The 14,471-nt window shown below is 49.0% G+C and overlaps 1 protein-coding gene across 1 annotated transcript in view; it reads right to left on the reverse strand.

Moving 5' to 3' along the window:
* The window catches only part of Galnt16 (polypeptide N-acetylgalactosaminyltransferase 16), an 89,985-nt gene that overhangs the window by 13,204 nt on the left and 62,310 nt on the right, over nt 1–14,471 (reverse strand). Inside the window, exons 6-11 of the mRNA XM_071607929.1 lie at nt 12,764–12,885; nt 10,391–10,478; nt 8,611–8,695; nt 8,200–8,303; nt 2,905–3,031; nt 1,395–1,487 (exon numbers count right to left, since the gene is read on the reverse strand). Coding sequence (XP_071464030.1) covers nt 1,395–1,487; nt 2,905–3,031; nt 8,200–8,303; nt 8,611–8,695; nt 10,391–10,478; nt 12,764–12,885 — 619 coding nt within the window. The remainder of the gene's footprint in view (nt 1–1,394; nt 1,488–2,904; nt 3,032–8,199; nt 8,304–8,610; nt 8,696–10,390; nt 10,479–12,763; nt 12,886–14,471) is intronic.

Raw genomic sequence — 14,471 nt, forward strand, 5'->3', positions numbered from 1 at the left:
AGGAAGGATGGCAGAAGTCCCTTCCAGGCCCCCGAGGCTGGTCCCCTCTTCCTGCCTACTAAGGCATCAAGGGCGAAAGCCATGGAAACCTGCCCAGTCCAGCCGTGGCCACTTGCCTCCTGTCATCCCCTGACCTGGAAGGTCTCCTGTGTCTCCCTCTTTCCTATCTCAAATCCTGCTTGGAGAGCACCTTTCTGGACAAGCCCAGCTCACAGGTGACCACACTTTGCCCCAGGGTACTCACTCCTGAGACCTCAGTTAGCACACCTCAAACTGGTCCTTATTTTTGCAGAGACTTTGTGAACTAGAAGCTGTCCTCTCCTGCTTTTCAGTTGAGGAGAAACTCTCAATGACAAGAAGAGCAGACTTTCTACATCTTTCAGGAGTCAGAACCATCCGGTGGGTCCCTGAAACACTTCGGTTCAGCTTCCTCACCTGCCTCAGTCACACCGACCACAATGGCCACCAGCTGAGGACCCTCAGTGCCACCTAGCCCAGCCTCAGTTTCTTCTACAGTAAACTGGGGACATGATTACTCACCTCGGGAGGTTTTTGTGATAAGAAAATTAATTTAAAGGGACATGAAGCCCAGGATCGTCCTCAGTAGATGATAGTTTCCCATTAAAAATACATAGTGACATAACTCTTTTTAAATGATAGATATAAATAAATAGAGGGAAGATGATTCATCCATGATTGATCATTAACAATGTTTCCAAACTTCTCTGACCACAACTTTAAGGAGGAGATAAATATACATCTTACATCGTGATGTAGTGTACCCCGAGTACACCCACAGGCACACACGCAGGTGTGCACACACACACAACAGAAATGAGTTTTAGAAAACAATACTTACCCTTAATTGCAATCAACTCTGATTTTCTATTCTGGTCTCAACTAATCTAATCTGTGGTGCTTTTCTCTTTCTCTCTTTTTTAATGCTGGTCACGACTCCCCAAATTGATTTCGCAACCCATCTGCATTTTGAAAATGTTTCACTCGACTGTAGTCATAACAGTCCACGACAGGAAAACAGACTGACAGATCACAATCTGAACGGGGGAGGAGGCAAACCTGAAATGCCTTCCACAGACAGGCCCTCCCTAAGAGGCCCCTCTTCCTGCACACAGCTCAGCCCGTGGATGGCACTGCCTTCACAGCAAGCCTTTTCTCACGTCCCCAGCCCACCCCATGAGGCGCATGCTCTTCAAGGACCAGGGTCTTATCCCTGCATCGTGTACCCTTCCTGGGCCCAGAGGAGCCCAATCAGGGCCCGGTTGCCAGGGAGATCATGAGTGGCTCCCTGGCTGCACACCACTTCCTGTTGCAGGGGCCATGTTCACATGGGTGGAGGGGGACAAGTGGCAGGGAGGCTTGTTGGAGGGGCCCACCTGCCGAAGGCTTTCCCGATGGCCGAGGGCCGGGCCTCATAGTAGTACTGCTTGTATTCATCCATCCACACCTCTGCTGTGCGCTTGGTGTTCCTAAAAGAGGAAAGAGCAAGTTCACCAGAGAGACAACAGGGGAGGGTTAGGATCAAGATGAGCTCTATATGATTTTTGTTGTTGTTGTTGTTAATTAAAAACATATTTGCTGGGCGCAGTAGCATACGCCTGTAATTCCAGCAGCCCGGGAGGCTGAGGCAGGAAGATCGTGAGTTCAAAGCCAGCCTCAGTAAAAGCAAGGCACTAAGCAACTCAGTGAGACCCTGGCTCTAAATAAAATACAAAATAGGGCTGGGGATGTGGCTCAGTGGTCCAGTGGCCCTGAGTTCAATCCCCGGTACAAAAAAAGAAAAGAACACGTATTAAAAAAGTTGAGCTCTGTGAGTACAGTCTCATTGGAGGACAATCTGTTGATATCCATCAGCTTTGACAAGGAAGACTGGGTTAGTATGTGCTGACATGGAAGGACATTATGACACAGTGTTGGGTGGCAGAGAAGCCACTGAAGGATCACATGGCATACCCGATCCACACAGACACAAATGTAACTGTGGTGGGTGTGTCTCTCTATATAATAAATCGTATATGTGAAAATGTATTTAAAGGTCTGAAATGACAGACCAGCAATCTATTAACAGTAGTTAGTTCTTGTTAAGGGTCTGGAATGAAAGACTATGTACTAGTAATGGTAGTTATTTCTGAATAGACAATCAGGATGCATGGAGAAAGAATGGGTAAAGAGGATTTTTGCTTTTTTCTCTGTAATGACATAAAAAAATATATAATATCAATGTACATAGTATGCATATTGGTACTGCTTGAGTTTTTACAGTAAACATGCATGACTTTTATGATTATAAAAACAATAAAAATGGGGTAGAGGAAGCCAAACAAAACTCTAGGTCACTCATTTTGCTAGACTTGGGTAGTTGCTTCTCTAAGCCATGCATAAATAAGCATGGCTGTAGAAGGTGGAGACTCATCCTTAGGAGGAGGGGATGCTCATGACTTCCCCACCATCCCCTGGCCACCCCTATCAGGACAGTGGGTCTTGGGGTGGGCTTCTAGGACTTTGCCCCCTCTCCTAAGACCAAGTGCACCCTGTGGCTGGGGACAGGGAAGGACAGATGCTTGCATGAATTACAATCTGGGATACTGGCATCCAGAACCATGTGTACCTGGGGTTCAGTGAATGGAGGACAGTAGTTATTTGGTCATTTGGCCAGTTTTCCAAGACTGTCATGGACAAAAGGAGTCAAGACCAGAGAAAACTGGTGGTAACACTCCCAACTTCATCCTGGAATCCCAGAATGTCAGACCTGGGAAGGGCAAATGGGAAAACTGAGGGCAGAGAAGGAGGATGGCAGCCCAAAGCCACCTGGTGAGTAACCATCAGGCTGGGTCTGGAGCTGTGGTGTCCTGCTGGTACTCCAGGGCTCTTTCCGCTGTCACCTACCTGATGTAGGTGAGGGCATTGCCCTCAGGGAAGTTGTAGGGGTGCCGCTTCCTGAAGACGTGGCCCACCCGGCTGCAGGGGACGATCTCCAAACTCCCACCGCACATCCACACCCTGAAGGAGAGCTCTGCAGGAGACAGCAGCCATGAGGAGGCAAGACGAGACGCACTGGGTGAGGGTGAGAGGGGCTGGCTGTCTCATTGTCTTGCTTGCTTTGGGGGCCTGAGGATGGAACCCAGGGCCTTGCGCACACTAGGCAAGGGCTCTCCCACAGAGCTGCCCCCCAGCCCTCCTTCTCTTTGTTGTATCCCTGGAGGTACCTGCCGGGGTTGAGCTCATGGGCCTGATTAAAGGGGTATCCCCTTCCTTGCACATGCTTACCCATGCGCGTACACAAATGCCCTATGGCTGAGCCCCAGGGAGCAGTGGGAACGGTTTTAAAGGGACACCAAGACCATGAATGGAGGGGAAACTGCACCAAAGATTTCCCGCCTGGATCCAGAGGCCCTGGCCAGACACAAGCTCTGGGCACCTGTGAGCCAGAAAGCCAACCACCAACCAAACCGCAGGCTGCTCCTTGGCATTTCTCTGGTTGGTGCCAGTCCTGCCTCCAGCCCCAGATGGTATCCAGGCCCTCTTGAGACTCACTTCCTTCTGAGGGTGGTAGTGATGCCCAAAGAGCTTTGCAGAAAACTTTGCAACATCAGGAGATGCAAGAAGTCGCCACTGTGCTTCCCATAAGACCAGATGTCACGGTCTGGCCTCTTTGTTCTCCACTTGACAATCCCCTTTTATAGCAAGGACCCTCCTGGGCAGCTCACCGAGCCTCTCAATCTGTTCTTTCTTTTTCATTTTAATTTTTTTTTAGTCATAGATGGACACAATGCCTTTATTTTATACATTTATTTATTTATTTATTTAATATATTTATTTATATGTGGTGCTGAGGATCAAACCCAGTGCCTCACGCGTGCTAGGCAAGCACTCTACCACTGAGCCACAACCCCAGCCCCTCTCAATCTCCTGAATTCCTCCTTTCCTTCATATTAACCCTAGAGTGAGACAGCATGTGGCACTGAAACACCTTTTTTCCTGCCCCAGGAAGTCCATAATTAAATAAAAAATTAAAAAGCTGGTCCTCTCAGGAGTTCTAGCCTTGATCCCTCTTCCTACTCCCCAGTTGGCCCTAAGGACTCTTGTGGTCCCTGGGTGGAGGCTGTCACCTGGCACACCTGGATGGGGGCCCTCCCAATGATGAGCAGAGTGGAAATGGAGGAAGCAGCACTAACGCCCCCTTCTGTCCAGACTGTGCGCATCAGGCAGCGTTCAGATGTGGCCTGGGGCCAGGATGGCCATTTGGCTTACCTGGATCCATACAAGGTGGGTCATGTTAATGAGCTTCCCTAGAAACTGAGGTTATAGAACTAGGGACAGAACTGGGGGACAGAGGACCTATACTATGGTTCCATTTCTGCCAGACCAACTTTGTTATATAGTTAAGTTACTTACTTCATCCTGCTCAGCCCATGCCACCCAAACTATTGTTAATTACTGCTACTATTATCAACAGTGGCAATGACGAGAGCAGTAACCACCATCCATTTACTGAGAGCATTTACCACGTACCATGCTCTTGACATTCAAAATCTAATTCTTACTGCAGTCATGTGAAGTCAGATTATTATCATTCATACCATTTTGGGGTGATTTTTTAATTTATTTGTTTTTTTTTTTAATAATTATTTTTAGTTGTCAATGGACCTTTTTTATTTATTTGGTTATATGCAGGACTGAGAACTGAACCCAGTGCCTCACACATGCTAGGCAAGCACTCTACCACTGAGCCACAACCCCAGCCTTATCCGTTTGTTTTTGAGTTGGGGTCTTTCTATGTTGCCCATGCGGGTCTTGAACTCCTGAGCTCAAGCCATCCTCCTGTTTCAACAGCCTGAGTATCTGGGACTACAGGTATTGATCACTGCACCCAGCTATGCGTTATTTTGTTTTGTTTTGAGATAGGGTCTTACTTAGTTGCCAAGGCCGGCCTCCCTAGTAGCTGGGATTATAGGTGTGGTCCACCACAATTGGTTTAACTATATGTTTTTAAAATAAGGACCGTGAAGGTCAACGATGTTAAATGACCTCTCCAAAGTCATCCAACTACTCACTTACAGAATTGCAACACAAAATTCACACTTTTAGGATCAGATTCTTTAGTTCATTAGGCAACTTTTTATTAAAAACCTATTACATGTCATACTATTCTAGATTCCTTTATACTCTAGTAGGGGGAGACAGAAATTCAGTAAAATAAGTGAACAAGAAAGAGCACAGAACATGTAGCATATCAGATGGTGGCCACGGGGAAGAGTTAAGCAGGGTAGGGGCTAAGGAAGGGTAGTGGGTTGGGGGGATATATTTTTAATTAGGTGGATCAGGGAACTTCTCACTGAAAGGGGGACATCTGGGACAAGACCCAAAACAGGAGAGCAAGTGATTCATGTGACTTTATTGGAAATATCAGGGGTCCTGGGCACCCCAGGAGCCAAATAAACACTAGGTTTGACATTAAAGACGGATGGGCTTGTTTTCCCTCAACTGTTAGGGAAAGAACTTTCTAGGCAGAGGGACCAGCAAGGGGTATACCCAGAGGTAAGAGCTGTGAGTTGCAGGGGCAGCTGTGCAGAGTAGGAGGCCCCGAGAAGTGGGAGATGAGGTTGAGCTCATGCGGTGTGGTTTAGGGGAAAGGCTGATGGTGCAGGGCCTGGTCTCCATGGTGCTTTGAGTGACATGGAGCCCTTGCTGGGTTTGAGCAGAGGAGGAACACAATCCAGCTGTTTTAAAAAGATTCCTGAGCCAGGCATGGTGGTGTACTCCTGCAATCCCAGCGGCTCAGGAGGCTGAGGCAGGAGGATCAGAAGTTCAAAGCCAGCCTCAACAAAAGTGAGGTCCTAAACAACTCTGAGAGACCCTGTCTCTAAATAAAATACAAAACAGGGCTGGGGATATGGCTCAGTGGCCAAGTGCTCCTAAGTTCAATCCCTGGTACCCCCCAAATAAATTAATAAAATGAAAGGATTCCTAAGTCTGGGGGTGCGACTCAATGTAGAATGCTTGCCTAGCATGCACAAGTTCCTGGGGTCAATCCTTAGTACCACCAATAATGATAATAATAATAATATGTAATCAAACAAAAATAAAATTATCCCTAAGAATAATCCCAAAGTTTTCACACCTGCCATCCCCACTCAAGGTGGCCTCTGGACTCCTGAGTTTGAATGTCCCAGGGGACATAGGAACACGTCTTAGTTTGGGCATCTTCCTTCCTTCAACAGAGGAATGAAATGAAAAGCTCCCACCCACCAGAGACGCGAGTCTCACGCCTCAAAACTAGTCCCACAGCCGACTGGCTGGGCACTGCAGCTCACCTAGACATTTCTTTGAATGCACAGACGTTTCTTTGAATTTCTTGTAAGAAACAAACCCTCGGCAGAACCACTCAGCAGTGTTCCTTTCAAGTTCCCCAAACTCGGAGCCCTCGCCTCAGGCAGAGTCTGGAGTTGGCTATTTGATCATTCACTTGTCTCTGTCAGTCCCCCGTGAAAGAAAGAAAGGACGGAAGGAAGAAAGAATGGGAGGGAGACAGGCAGGCCGGCCTCCGGATGCAGACAGGCTGTTTCTTTTCCAGTTTTCTGAGTCTTTTTGCAAAACTGGCTTTGCCCACACTGCCTTCAGGCTGAGTCCCAGGACACAGAGGAGGTCACTGGGGCTCAAAACACATGAAAGGGGGTCAGGATGGAAGAGTCACTACACCCCAGCTGCCAGAATTTACTCTTCCAAATGCTTGCCTGGCAGCGTTTTCCAGTAGTAAGTTACAAAGTGGAGAAAACCGACAACCATTTCCACCAGGGTGGTTTGAGCAGGACTGTTTACAGCTCACTGTTCCTGGGTTTCCCAGGCAGGGAGAAGAGCCCTGCTCCTAACCTCTCGGAGACACTTTGACTTTGATAGCATTTCCCTGACACAGTGGCTCTGCTAGGAGAGCTGCATACACCTGTCAGACATGCCATTTCCTGATTGAGACACAGTGCCACCTGTTTCCCCACCTGTCAAATGGGTGGGACACCTCCCGTCCTTCTCGTTGGTCCAGAAACCAGGTCAGGATGAAAAAGGAGACAGTAGGAAAGGACTGTGAGGGTAGGAATGGGCCTTGCTTCTGGAGACCTGCCAGATGGTCTGCCCTTCTCCACCCTGTGTGGGCTGCCCCGCTGGGCTTCCTTTAGGAGATGGCAGAGGGGTGAGGAGGGTTTATCCCCATGCCCTCCCCCGGGCACCACACCCATGAGGGGGCTCCTTCTCCATCTTTCCTACCTATCCATGATTATAGCTCTCTGCAGTCATGGTACCACCCAGAACTACACTGACCCAGTCCGTGTAACGTGGCCACACTGTAAATAGGTCCTTTCCTAAAAACCCATGTAGGGGTGCCATCTGGACCCTGCCTGGACTTACTCAATCTGACCTCCATTTCATTGCACCCTGGGGGAGAGGGCCCTTTCCTTCCCATTTTGCAAACAAAGAAACTGAGGCTCAAAAAGTTGACTAACTAACCGAGGACACGCAGCCCACACAGGCTGGAGTTGGAGTCTGGGCTCCGACAGGTGACAGGTGACCACTCCAGGGTGCTCTGCAGCCCCAACACCCAGCTGAGAAGCCAGCGTTGAGGGGGCAGCAGATCCAGCTCCCTACTGTCTCCTTCCCTGCTGCTTCTGGGAGGACTAGGCAGCTTCCTGATCCTTCTGGGTCTCAAGGGTTCCTACCCAAGAATACACAGCATTATGGCCTCCAGCACTGTGGTCTGCATTTCAATTCCTCCTCCATTTATTATCATTGCAATCTCTGCAGGGCAGAGGCTTGGGGGGACTTTCCCTGGCCTAGGGTCAAAGAGCAGGTGGGAGGGCCATCATCACATGTAACCACCCACTGGCTGCACACCTCCCAAGCCCTTCTGGTAGGGAAGCAGCTGTGGTCTGTGTTCAGTCACTATGTCCCTCCACACACACTTAACCATGTGGCCGCAGGCTCTCCCTGAATACCTAAATCTCTTGACTAGCTGTGGATAAATTGCTTTACCTCTTTCTGCCTCAGTTTTTTGATTCGTAAAATGGAGATCATGGTACTTTCTCCAGATCCTTGTGAGAATTAAATTACTTAATATGGGTCAAGTCCTTACGATGTGCTTGTCAGGGTTATTAATATTGCTGTTGTTTTTATTGTTATTATTTTTCAACTTACCGAAATTCTCTCCCCCCCAGATGTCCATTTGGGCATCATATTTTCCCAAGTGGTTAAACCAAGACTTGTCAATCACAAAGATTCCTCCAGCTATGACAGGTGTCCTGGGGGCAAAGAGAGAGAAGAGGCAACTGTGAGCTGCAGAAGCCAGGAGCCCTTTAAATAGCCCCAGGACCCAAGGCCACTTGACCCAAGTCCCTGCCTGCAGAGTCACTGTGGCAGGATGTCTGACTGGCTCTCTGGCCCCTCCTCTCAGTCCCTGCAGGGCTCAAGCACCCAGAAGAGAGCTGGCACCAAGACTGTGCACCCTCAGGAGCCCTGGTGACCGGTCTGTCCTCCCAAGTACCTCCCAGTTCCCAGACCCCTGGCCCAGGGAGAAAGGGGACTCCTCAGAGTTCATGGCAGCCTGACCTTATGGGTCTGGTGGGGTCTGTCCGGGTCATCTTCTGCTCCAGAGGGATCTGCTCCCACTTGAAATGCAGGCTCCAGTCGAATCCTAAGGGACAGAGCAGGGTGAGGACAGGCTTAGGGCAGAGCTAACCTGCTTACCCCCTCACTCTGCCACCCCCCAGAGTCTCCCTTGATCAGAGCCCAGTGGTAGAGGCTCTTCATGCAGTCACTCCCTCATTCAGAAGGTGACAAGCCCCTGACTTCCTGGGGTTTACAATCTGCTGATCAGACAGACACCCCAAAGGTAAATAGATAAGGGTTCTGCACACCAGTCGGGGTGAAAAGTACTTCAAAAAGAAAATAAAGGCCAAGCACCATGGAGCACGCCTCTAATCCCAGCGACTCACGAGGCTGAGGCAGGATCACAAGTTCAAGTCCAGCCTCAGCAATGTAATGAGACCCTATTTCAGACTTTTTAAAAAAATAAATCAAAAGGGCTGGGGATATGGATCAGTGGTAAAGCATAAAGCACCCCTGGGTTCAATGCCCAGTACCTCAACCCCCAAAACAAAGGTAGCCAGCAAAGGTTCTCTGAAGAGGAACCTGAATGAAGGGTGGATCCATGAAGATATCCTGGAAGAGGGAATTCCAGCCAGGGCAGCAGCAAGCGCCAGGGCACTGGGGTGATTTTCCAAAGGGGAGATGTCTGGCCCCTCAGAACCCCACCAGCCCCAAGATCTAGCTAATGGTTAAATCCATTATTTGGAGTACTGGCCCCACAGAAGAAATCCACTATGGCCCCCAGCTCTTCTCTAGACCAGTGGTGGTCAGGAACTTTCTGCAGTGGTATACTTGTTTTATATCAGCACGAATGTGGTAGCCAGGACCTCATGTGGCTGTTGAGCACTTGAAATGTGGCTGCAACAACTGATAAACTGAATCATCAGTTTAAGTCTTAGTTTATTTTAATTAATTTAAACTTTAACAGCTAAATGGGGCTATTATCTATTATATGGGACAGTATAGTGCCAGTCTAGACCAGAGTGTTCCAAAAGAAATATACTGCAAGCCACAAACCTAAGCCACAGACATAATTTAAAATGTTCTAGGAACCATATCAAAATGTAAGAACATATGAAGTTAATTTGAATAAAATAGTCATAATGCAATAAATCCAAACTAATATCATTGCAACCTATAAAAAATAAAAAATACTAATGACATATTTTACATTCTTTCATACCATGTCTTGGAAACTCCAACTGCCGCAGTCTGTTTTTTTTTTTTTTTGCTTATAGCACATCTCAGTTCCAACTCATCAGTTTTCAAAATGAGCCACTTTTCAAGAGCTCAATAGCCAAATGTGGCCGACAGCCACTGTATCACACAGCCAGGCCTTGGCCACCTCTGGGGTGTACGTGTCAGGAATTCATGCAAGGCTTAGAGCTCCCCCTCCCTTACCCTAGAGACAGCTGTCCCATAGTGGCCTTCTGCCAGGACCTGTGGCCATGGTCTCTGGGCTGGCAGCATTTGGAAAGGATGTGCCAGTGCTTGGGGAGGGGAGATGAGTGACTAGCCCAGCTCTGTCACTGATTGTTCCAGAAACTTGCAACTGCCAGCTCAGGCCCTTTGCCCTTGTACCCAGGGCTCCATCCAAACCCTCTTGATTTTATCTTTGCAAGGAAGGGTTGGGGTGGTGCAAGACTCTGGCATGGCTGGGAAGAGCTCCAACCCAGGACTCTGTCTGCCCTCACCTGCCTCTTTTCAGACCTCGAGCCCCTTCCCTGGGGGCAGGACCCACCTCCACGAAGATCAGCAGATGCTGCCAGGTAGGCAAAATTATCCAGACTGATGACATCAATGATGGGACTCACTACACGGGTGTGGTCCTAGGAAGGGGGTGTGAGATGGTGTGAGATCCTCTGCAAAAAGGGGGGAAAAAAAAAAAGGCCCAGGCCCCTGCTCTGGGAAGAAGGTCTCCTTGGACATGGGGTAGTCAGCCCAGACCCATCCCAGAACCCTGACAGGCTCCTAGGAGCTGTGTGCATCTTCACACCAGGCTCCTAGAAGGTCCCTCCTGGGTCCCTAGGGCACCATGCTCCCCGGCCTCTTCCTGTCCCATCATTTCAAGGCTGCTGGGATCTCGCCTCCCTGACTGCTACCAGCTGAAAGATTTCTTCCTCTTTTAAGCTGCTCTCACCATCAGTGTGAGACAGTGTCCCAACTCCTGGGACAGTGACTCAGATGCTGTGTGAGCTGGCCCTCCTGTTACTGGTTGAGCAGGACTTTTGTTTACTGCTACCTACCGCGGGACATGTTCTGGGTGAGTCTTCCCAGTTGGACCACCAGCAACTTGAGGGCAGGGGTCCTAGGATCCCCAGGTAAGTGGGGACAGGTGTCACTCCTCTCAGGCCACATCCAGTACAAGGTAAGGCTGGCCACTCCCTGAACCCCCCAGAATCCAAGTCCAACCGCAAAACACCCGTGAGTACTGTGGGCTTTGCTGTTTTGTGGGAGAGGTGGATTACGTCGTAAACCTCAGGCAAAGCTCTCAACACTTTCTCTTAAACCACATTCAAAACTTAGTCACACTTTGCAGCCCCCTTTGTGTCTTGCTCTCCAGGGGCGCCACAGAGCAGCACCTCTTTTTCCCCCTCTTCTCTTTACCTACTCTGCTTTCACCCTCAAATCTCTCTTGTCCCTAACTTGGGCTCCAGCCCCACGCCTCAGTTCCCATGCCCTCAGGATAATGAAAACCTAGGGAGGGGGCTGATCAGGGGAGATTGTCCCATTGCCTATCTGTGCTGAGGGGTGAAAAGTGCTGTAAAAAGAAAATAAAGACCAGGCTTTGTGGAGCACACCTGTCATCCCAGAGATTCAGGAAAGCTGAGATAGGAGGATTGCAAGTTCAAGGCCAGCCTCAGTGATTTAGTGAGACCCTGTTTCAACATTTAAAAACTAAGTCAGCCTCACTGCTTCCTACTCATAGACATCTCTGTGCAGAGACAGAATTCACATGCCCTAATCTCACAGTTTGAAAGTGTCCAGTTCAGTGGTCTTTAGTACGTCCAACCATCACCACCGGCTAGTTCCAGCACATTTCATCACCCCAACAGGAAACGTTGATCTACTTTTTATTTCTGTGAATGTGCTTATTCTAGACAGTTCCTATAAATGGAATCATACAATATGCGTGCTTTCGTGACAAGCTTTCACTTCACACAAGGTTTTCAAAGTTCATTCATGTTGTACCACACAGATGCACTTCATGTGTTTTTCTGGCTGGATGATATTCCATCACAGACACACCACATTTTATGTATCTAGTATTCAGATGATAGGGTTCTCTATCTTTTGGCCATTCTGAATACTGTCACTCTGAACACTTGTGTGTAAGTTTTTATGTGGATGTAGTTTTTGTTTCCATGTGGAACTGCTAGGAATTCTATTTAAATTTTGGGGGGAACTGCCGGACTGTTTTCTAAAGTGGCTGCATTATTGTACCTTCCTGCCAACAATATCTGAGGGCTCCCTTTATCCATGTCCTTGCCTGCCCTTGCTAGTGTCCCTCTGTTTGATTGTAGCCATCCTAGTAGCTATGAAGTGGGATCTCGTTATGGCTTAGACTTGTATTTCCTGAATGACTAATAAAGTTGAACATCTTTTCATGGGCTCATTGTGTATCTTCCTTGAAGAAATGTCTATTCAAATACTTTGCCCATTTTTTTTTTTAAATTGGGCTATTTGTCCTCTTATAGTTGAATTGTAACTGCCTTATCCTTCTTTGCCATCTGTCCAAATCCTCCCACTCTGGAGAACAGCAAGCACATGGAAGGAGCCCCCACCCTCCCCTCCCGTTGAGAGCTCAGCCTCTCCTGCCTCCTTCCAGGGCTTCCCAACCTGACCACGAGCTCCCCCTCTCTCAGGAGAAGAGTAACACCATTCACAGAGGGACCTTCCTCGCTCATCCAGGCTTCCATCCAATGTGGTTCTCGCGACAGCCCATGGGACAGACATGACAGTCACCCTTGCTTTCAGATGAGAAAGCCCGATGCTGTGAAGTCTCTCAGAGGGGAAGCAGATCTATGAGGCTTCCCACAATGCCTGCCCGACATCACAGACGGTTCCCTCCGTCCCAAAGGACACTCAGCTGCCCCGGAAACACACAGCTCACCTCCTTCACCCGCTGCAGCATGGGCTGCAGCCACTCCGTGTTCACTTCGCAGTGGCTATCCAGAAAGGTGAGGATGGCAGCTGCGGCCACATCTGCCCCTCGAACTCGGGATCGGATCAGCCCTGCAAAGGGAGAGGACAGCAGCGCTTGACACCAGAACTGAGCCAATGTGCTGCCCAGGGCCCTCGGCCCCTATGGGCATAGGCTCTCTGAGGTATTGCCAGTGGCCTTCCTTCTGCACATCTGTTCGCTTCCTCCTTACCCTTTCTTCCTCTCTTCCATCCATCACCTGTCATTGTTCAAGGTCACTCCCTGAGCACCCTCCATACACCAGACAATGCTGTTAGGTTAGAGTGTAATGAGTGGAAAATACGATAAAGTGTGGGTTGAGACTGAGGGGGAACTAGAGCACAAAGCCTCTTCCACCTGGGGACATCTGGGCAGGCCTCTCCAGGCACACCACCAAGTGTGACATGGAGAGAATCTTCTAGATTGTAACAGGCTTGAGTTTGTGTGCCAACCCCTTCACTCACTTTGAGCATGTTATTTAGCCTCTCTGAGTCTCAGTTTTCTTATCTATGAGATTCAGAAAGATACACTGACTCCTGCCTGTCAGGAGGAACCAAGATGACAAGGGGAGAGCCCAGCGCCTGGGGGACCTACGCATGTTAGGTTCCGCTGTTCCATCCCCATCCCATGACAGTCTCACCAATGGCTCACTGACTGGCAAAGAATGGCCTTGCTTCTGGCAGCTTCCTGCTCAGGGCTGAGGACCTGTCTGGTCAGGAGAGAGGAAGTCCAGTTGGTCCTGCCCTTGCCAGAGTAGCCTTCCATGTCCTGTGAGCTGTGAGAAAGAAGGGCCTCACTCTAAGACCTCTGAATACAATCACTTTTTGGAGAGATGTCCCTGGCCACACCTCTCTCCAGCCTCTATCTATCAAACCAGCCATCCATCTTTCCAAAAGCCTATTAGTAGGCTAAGGCAAGAGAAATGCAAGTTCATGTTTGAGGGCAGCTTCAGCAACTAAGCAAAACAAAATAAAAAGGGCCGGGGATGTAGCTCAGAGGAGAACCCTCTTGGGTTCAATCCCCACAACTGGAAAAAAATAATCTGCAGCCTCCACAGGCTGATGGCCTCTACAATGCAGTGGTTTGGGAAACATTTCTCTTTGGTTACTTCTATGACAGTTTGAAGTCCTCCCTCATCAATATCCCCATGGCCCCTTGGCCTGACGGGTCTTAAGTTACCCATCACATTCCCCTCTCACTCTCAAATCATCAGTGGCTCCCAACAATAGGCTCCTTCCCTTCCCAACTCTAAATGCTCTCTTATGGCTTCCAAGGCTTTTGTTGTTGTTGTTGTTATTGTTTGTTTATTTGTTTTTGGTACCAGGTATTAAACCCAGGGGTGCTTAACCACTGAGCCACATCCCCAGCCCTTTTAAAAAATATTTTATTTAGAGACAGGGTCTCGCTGAGTTGCGTAGGGCCTCACTAAGTTGCTGAGGCTGGCCTTGAACTCACGATCCTCTTGTCTCAGTCTCCTGAGCCACAGGGATTACAGGCGTGGGCCACGATGCCTGGCCCAACATTTTTGACATCAAAATTCACTGTTCTTTCCCCACTATGGACCAGGACTGGATTCTCACAGGAAGGAGAATCCAGGAAGCAGGGGGAGAGGACAAGAAGCTGGCCTTTGGGTAGACTC

The sequence above is a fragment of the Marmota flaviventris genome, chromosome 2 (assembly GCF_047511675.1).
Source record: "Marmota flaviventris isolate mMarFla1 chromosome 2, mMarFla1.hap1, whole genome shotgun sequence".
Lineage (NCBI taxonomy): Eukaryota > Metazoa > Chordata > Mammalia > Rodentia > Sciuridae > Marmota > Marmota flaviventris.